This window comes from Apteryx rowi, unplaced genomic scaffold (assembly GCF_003343035.1).
Source record: "Apteryx rowi isolate R43461 unplaced genomic scaffold, aptRow1 scaffold_1936, whole genome shotgun sequence".
Taxonomy (NCBI): Eukaryota; Metazoa; Chordata; class Aves; order Apterygiformes; family Apterygidae; genus Apteryx; species Apteryx rowi.
Genome location: NW_020448237.1, coordinates 1 through 7,207, shown reverse-complemented (window position 1 = coordinate 7,207; position 7,207 = coordinate 1). Strand labels below are relative to the sequence as shown.

General features: G+C 51.7%; 1 protein-coding gene across 1 annotated transcript in view; it reads left to right on the top strand.

Annotated features, from left to right (window-relative positions):
- The window catches only part of LOC112964568 (natterin-3-like), a 6,351-nt gene extending 1,096 nt beyond the window's left edge, over window positions 1-5,255 (top strand). Inside the window, exons 2-3 of the mRNA XM_026062832.1 lie at window positions 3,764-3,849; window positions 4,231-5,255. Coding sequence (XP_025918617.1) covers window positions 3,764-3,849; window positions 4,231-5,255 — 1,111 coding nt within the window. The remainder of the gene's footprint in view (window positions 1-3,763; window positions 3,850-4,230) is intronic.
- The last annotated feature ends 1,952 nt before the right edge of the window (window positions 5,256-7,207 follow it).

The following is a 7,207-nucleotide window of genomic DNA, read 5'->3' as shown; positions in this document are numbered from 1 at the left end:
CCCCCGTCACCATGGGGACGGCCCAGCCCAGGCCACAGCCGCCATGTGGTCGGCACCATGTAGCTGCTGAGGGGCAGTGAGAGGGCTGGGGGCAGGGGGCAGGGGCGGGGGCAAGGGCTGGCATGAAGGGTCCGTGGGTGTTTGGGGCCAGAGACCCTGTGGGACCCCACACAGCCCCAGGAACCCCCCGTCACCCCATGGCACCTGAGAAAACCCCTCAGGCTCACAAACACCCTCACTGCTCCCCACACTTAGCCACCAAACTCTGCAAAACTGACAGGGAGTCCCCCAATACCCTCTGGGGAGCCCCAAACACCCCCAGCGTGACCCAGACAGCCCCAAGGTCCCCTAACCCTGCCTCTAGGCACCTTGCTTGACTCCCAGGGAAGACCAAACTCCCCCCGAACACCACAGGGAGCCCCAAGCACCACAACACTAAGCCCAGGGACCTCCACGGAGGCACAGCGACCACCAGAAACCCCTCAACAACTCCCACCAACCCACAATACCCAGATGACCTCCCAGCAGCACCCATAGCCATCCTCAAATTCCCCATCGATCACCAAAACTGGGAAGGCACACCCATCCCACCAGGGACGCTGGCGTCCAGCTGCGGCCAGAGATGTGCTGAGGGGCCGAGCTGGGACACCTGGGTTCCTCCCAGAGACAGCAGACACCAGCTGTCMTCCAGCCAGCAGAGGATGCCCAGTTCCACACACGCATGTGCACATACTTGTGCATGCTCTGTCTTCCTGTCCCCATGCTTATGGAAACCCTCGTTATGTAGCAGGATCCTTGGTGACCTCCCTTTGCCCTTGTTTTGAGGACATCTGCCCTGGATGTTTCCTCTGCAGGAAATTTTTGGCCCACTCCGCTTGGCCCCATCTGAAATTTCAGCCCAATATGTCTCCYGCRWGCAGGACGCGGCAGGCAGAGCTGGACGGGGTGCCACAAGCTCCTCTCCAAGAGCCACATTTCCACTTCACTTCTCTCTCCTGCTCCGCRAGGGTTTCAGTTCATGGGCTTTCCACCTTCCCTTTCCTCCCTGTGCCTTGCCTCCAGCCCTTTCCTCTCCTTGGATGGGACTGGAGCTGCTTCAAGTGTCTGAGACCCTCAGGCGTGCATTTCTTGCTTTCCTTTGGCTTCAAACCCTTTGGCTTTTGCCACGTGCAGGGAGGAGCAGAAATGGCAAGGACTTGCTGGGGGATGTGTGATCACACCTGAAATAGAGCTATCCCTTGGAAATTTCATGAGCCTGGGGTAAATTATTCTTTATTCTGCACACAGACCATGCACCACAAGTACAGCACTGCAAAGAGCAAAGAGCCATTGGAGGGAAGTTCAGCCTGCTCTGACCAATATAGTAGAAAAAGGAACCAGGACTGGTGTGGACAGCAGTGTGAAAATTAAATGCAATATACTCACCTTGCTCTTCTTTTAACAAGCATGCAAGAAAATGTGAAGTAAATTTAAAATAAAAAGCTAAGTTAACTTAGAAATGAGACATTTCTCTTTCATCAAAACAAGGTGTCACAGTCTCGTAGGAGGTTTTATTTTACTAATGTGCTTGGAAGAATTATTTTGCACTGCATGTGGACTTTGCAGTTTTTTGGAAATAGAAAGAGTTTGTCCCAAGGCTATGTCTTGACTGTCTCTCTCACCTGCACAGATGCTCCTATGGGGAAGGAGTACCTGGCCTGACCCTGTAGTGGAGGGACTGGAGAGCAAATTGGATTTTCTGAAGCAGGAAAAATAAACTCAATACGCAATGTCCCTTGAACTTGCTGGAGAGCAGAGCAAAGGCAGGAACTGTTGCATTTACGCTGAAAATCCATGCAGGRAAACTAAAAGTCCTGCTTCTTACTGGGGTTGCTTTTTGGCTCAGACACTGTAAAAAGTCAGGGAAGTGGATAAGGACTGGGGAGAATAGCTGGGCACTTCAGGACAGCCGGACTGTGGATGGACAAGTGTATGGGACTGTCTTGACATGCTTATGACTGCTGTAGTGGCATTTTGGCTGTTGTGGTATCCTCACCTGCACAGTGTGAATCTTCTTCAGTTTTGATACTAGACAATCCCTTTTCTGTTTGTTTGCCCTTTTCTTCCCATGCAGAGTTTGGCCTTTTGTTTTTTCCCAGTGCAAGCTCATGCTTACTCATCCCTCTGCAAGCACAACTGCAGGGCGCTGAAACAGAAAGGAAAGTTGAGGTCTACAAGTGAGGCAGAAAGGACCCGAGAAGCCAAAAAAAGGGGATATATCTCTCATGAGAGTTAAAAGCGGGGAGCAGAGGCGGTTTAGGGAGCCTGAAGTCTCTTCCTGGAGCAGATAAATGTGGGCAAACACTCCTTTGGACCCACAGACCTGCATTAAGTGAGCACCTGACCTACAAAGCATCCAGCAGAACTGGAATTGGTTGCTTTTAGCCCCCAAACATGGAGCTGGGCATTCACTGCTTGAAGTAACAGATATGCAATGGTGTCTGAGCTCTTGTCCCGCAACAAGAAGGAGTTAGCCTGGTTTGAGCCATGGGGGTAGATCTATCCCCCTCCCCTGGCCGTGCGCTCCCTGACCCCGATTCCTGCACAGCAGCTGCTTGCTCAGCACCAGCATCCCGGTGTGCAATTACAGAGCTGGGAGGAGGACGCAGCTCTTCGCGACCGGCACAAATCGAAGCAGCCTGAGGTCTCCTGTGCTGTGCCGGCGTGGGAAAGGGAACAGCAGGATGCTGACCCTCAAGGTACAGGGGTTCCCAGAGTGGTAGGGCACGGGCGGGGTGCAAGCTGGCAAACCTCTGTGCTGCAATTCCTGGGTCTGAGCCACCCAGACCTAGTTTTGGGTGGGATTTTTAGCCACCTTGGGAGGGGAAAAAATGATAAAAGACTGTGTTGCTAGGCCCTTTTCACGGTTTGGTTGGTCTTATGCTTTTTTGTTGGTACTTCCCTAGTCTTCYTGATTGTCAGAAGAGCTAAAATCTCCCCCCCACACACCAAAAAGGGCTTTTTTCTAATATGGTTTCACACACTTCTTCATTTTCATATGTGCTAATCCAGGGGTGTGGTAGCACCAAAAATAATTTACTCARTTGAAAATGAGGTTATTAATACCTCATATAATAAAAGTTCATGTAATGCCATATTGCATTCATTTTCGTTTCTCATACTGGCCTTTCTCTCTTTGTAGCCTCCCCCCGGCAAGTTAAAAATTAGACATATGTGTAAATATGGCCAGGAGGGATTTCACCCCGGAGTCAGAGGAAAAGGCTGTGTCTGCATCCAGACGCGACTGTCCTGGAAAGGGGATTGCCGTTGTGTCCAGAAATGGAGAGATGGTGTTCAGAGGGAGACCATCCCTAAAGATGTTTTTTCTTCTGGGATCTCTCCCAGAAAATTGCCTGTGAACCAAACTGACAAGGAAATTTCCCTTCTTCCATACTCTCTATCCATAGAAGCGTGTTTTTCTGAGGAAATAGTTCATCTTTATATTCTGTTGTTCCTTCAGTGTGGTTCATGAACTGAACCTCCTCCCTTCTCAGTTARCATCTCTCCTAGACTGCTGTCCTGGCTAGAACACCAGGTTTTGCAAAATAATTTGCACTTAGAGCAATGGGAAAGACTCACACCTTGTGGAGTCTGCCGATGGGGAAGAGCTTCTTCCTTTTTCCAAGTCAGTATTTCCATCAGAGACAGAGCAAGGCTCAGACCTGGATAACGTCCTTTGGTTTCACACGCAGCTTTGTCTTGGTGCTGCCCTCCTCTTCCTCAGCCAGGGAGGGATCTGGGCCAATGGAGCTGGTGATGGCCCCCTAGCCCTGATGAAAATGATGGGAAGGAAACCCTTCTCTCTCCCAGGTAAGTTCTTATTTCATCCATGCTCTCAGAGCTTCCCTTKAGTATATTAAAGACACAGCATAAGGTGATTTAAGGAAAGGAAGACMACTCCTTTTCCTACCTGCTTTTCTGATTTTAGCAGAAATCCCTATCTCGGCATAATGCCCTCAAAAGAGAGAAGAGTTGTCAGAGGTCTCCATTTYTGCTTTGCAATCTATGCTAGTGCAAACTCAGCTCTGGACATTGGCCAGCAGCTTCCCAGGCAAGGGTTTCTGTGCAGCTGCACATCCTGCAAAATACTGCATGCTCAGCAAGACTGCTCCAGCAGTTTGGCATCTGGAGAGAGGGCGAGGAAACCGTGGTTGAGTCTTCTTGTGCTTACAAAACTCCCCTTTCTTGCAGCCGCAGGCCTGAGCCAAGCTGGCAGCCATGCTCCCCGGAGAAAACGCCAAAACCAGCCTTCTGCATATCTGAAGTGGGTGGTTTTTGAAGGAAGACTGCCTGCCTACGCYGTGTCCAACTGGAATGATTACGCCAAAAGGCTGGAGTACATCTGCTCGACACCAGAGCGCGAATGCAACACTGGAGTGTATGTCCCCAGCCGGGGTGAATTCTGCTTTTTCCCATATGGAGGATGGGAGCACAGAGTCTCCACATTTAAGCTGCTGGTGAATGAAGGTAACTTTGAGGCACTGAAGTGGGTGGACGCCTCCTTTGGTGCCATTCCTGAAAATGCCGTGGAGGGCTGCCCCAAGGTGGACGTCTTTGTTGGCAGGAACCAGTACGGCTTGGGGAAAATCCCGAAGACACACAGAGCTTTCTTCGTTGTCATTGATGGCGAGGAGGTGTGGTACAAGTGGTACCAGGTCCTGACCGTGAAGAAAGGCCCTGCGGACATAACCATCTCTGACGTCCGCTACAACATGAGTGGAGCAGCAGGAAGTCAGGAAGACATAACCYTGACGACAGCCACCGTGAGTAATGATGGCTGCCAAAGGGTGAAGAAAAGCATTACCCTTGAAGGGGCAGCTGAGACGGAGCATGACTGGAAGGCTGACCAGGTGCTTTTAGCTGATGTGCGGGGCATGCTGCGTGCTGGTGTCCTGGCATTCAAGGGGACAGAGTGGGAGGTTTCCACCTGCATCGATATCGCTTGGATCGGGGGAGCCAGCACAAGCAGGTACTTTGTCCACAACCACACAGCGGAGGTGGAGGTGCTGCCCAAGATGGCATGCACTGTGGCCTTGGAGGGCCGCCGTGTGATCGCCCGCGTCCCCTTCACTGCCCAGCTGACCCGTGACTTCGGTGATGGTGAGCTGCACCGCACAGCTGTGACAGGGCTCAGTGAGAGCCAGGAGGTCACAGATGTGAGGGCTGGCATGAAGCAGTGCTGGCCCATCCCCAAYGCCCTGCCATGCCAGGCATAGTGTGCGCGGATGCCAGGGAAGGTGGGTGCCCACTGTCAGGGCATGCAGAGAAAAGAAAAGCATCTCTTGCAGCATTGCACGAGGTCAGGGCCATGCTCTTGGCAGCCCAAGAGCCAGGATCTTACCAGATGAGGGGTTCAGTGCGTGCTTTGCCTTTGCCTCTCTCTGCAATAACCTTTGCCAAGCATCTGTCTCCAAAAAGGCACGGTATCCTCCTTTGAGAGGCCTCTCTGCACCCACAGCTGGATGAACATACTTTCCAAAAATGGTGCCCATGATGTATTTTCCCTTCTCCCCCTTGTGGATTGTGAAAAATGTTGGCAAACCAAAACGAATAAAATGAGCTCCTGCATCCATGCTGCTAGACTGAAAGCCTCCTTTAATAATTTGTATTCTAAATGCATTGGTTTTCAAGCGATTTCTGTTGAATAGTGATGGCCAGATCATTCTTTGTCTTAATAAGGGCTCAGTCCTGAGGACCCTGCATGGAATGCCCCATCTATGCCTATGTCACACTGTGTCCCTTTGTGGTCAGAGGTAAACACAGGGATGATAGAGTGAAAAAGCTTCAAGCAAAAATGCCTGCCTTAAATCACAGTGAAGGAGTGGGGGAGATGCTTTCCATGGGTGAGGGCACTGACAAATGACTGGGTGGATTGCAAAGACCAAAATCTTAAATGCCTGACAAACCTCCAAGGTCCTTGSTCAGAAAACCTCGCTGTGACTTCAGGTCTTGCAGGACTCTCAGAAATTTAGCACAATCTGCTGTGAAAAGCTCCCGCTGATGAACACAAATGCATGATAGTGGGTGTGTTGGCCACCCCTCCCTGCCTGTTGCACTCTCCTACACGCTAAGCCCAATATTTTTGGCCTGTTCCTCTGAGGACAGTGACAAAGAGCACACAAAGAGCAATCCCAAGCTCATGCCTGATGCATCGGGTTTTTGCACTCTTTGCACCAGCCCTGCTGTTCTGTGCGCAAGTTTGGTGAGCTCCCATAAACGAGCATGGCAGTTGCTTCTTGCAAAGCCTTGCAGGCTGCCTGGGTTGCCTGCGACCCCTCTGGCCTCTGTGCTTTGAGGATGGGTTTGGTTTCATGTCTGTGCTCTTCTGGCTATGGCCGTTGCAGTACATGGTCTGTCCTGGGGCAGTGCTGGTGAGCTTTTCTGCGTGTGCACATCCGTTTCTCCTGGGTGGACAGAGTGCCTCTCTTGTACGCTGCGGCATTTTGTTTGTGCCTGTGGCTTCCCCTTGTGTTTCCTAGTGTTTCATGCTGTGCTCTTCTAAGCAAGATTTCAAGTGTCCCGCCCTCGCCATGCCTCTCCTCCAGCCCCAGAGGTGCGGACCGACTGAGAGCATTGTAGCCTGGCACTGGGTGTWTTTGCCATGCTCAAGTGTGCAAGGCAGTCCAAGAGCATGCTGCCCTCCTTCGTGCTCCCTAAGGCTTTAGAGCCCTGCAGAGGTTAAAGAGGCTTTGGATTTCCTTATTTCCTCACCGGGTTTGGCATGAGGCTGCACTGCCCCACGCATCCTTCATGGGAYGGGGCATCTTCCACCAGGAGGATGCAAGCTTTGCACCAGCCCTGCTGAACGGCACAGGCATCTTCCTCAAAGCTTCCGGATAGCTGGGGAGCCTGTGCTAAGCTTTCTGGGGCTTTTACACACTAMAGCATGAAGATGTGGTTTGTGAGATACAGAASACCRTCTGGGAGAGCCAAGTGCCAAATTCTCTTTCACTGGGAGGCGTCTTTGGGCTTGCAGAAGCGTGCTGCAGGCCTTTGTGCATGCCTGGCTGAGGCTGAAAGGCTTTGGTCCCAGTGAAGACCCTGTTTGATGTGGGAGGCTGGTCTCATTTCCCCTCCCTGCACACTAGCACCTGCCAATRCTTTCCACTCACGCTTGTGACGTGCCTCTGAGCTCAGGCTCCCACCTGAAATAGCAACGCTGCGGTCC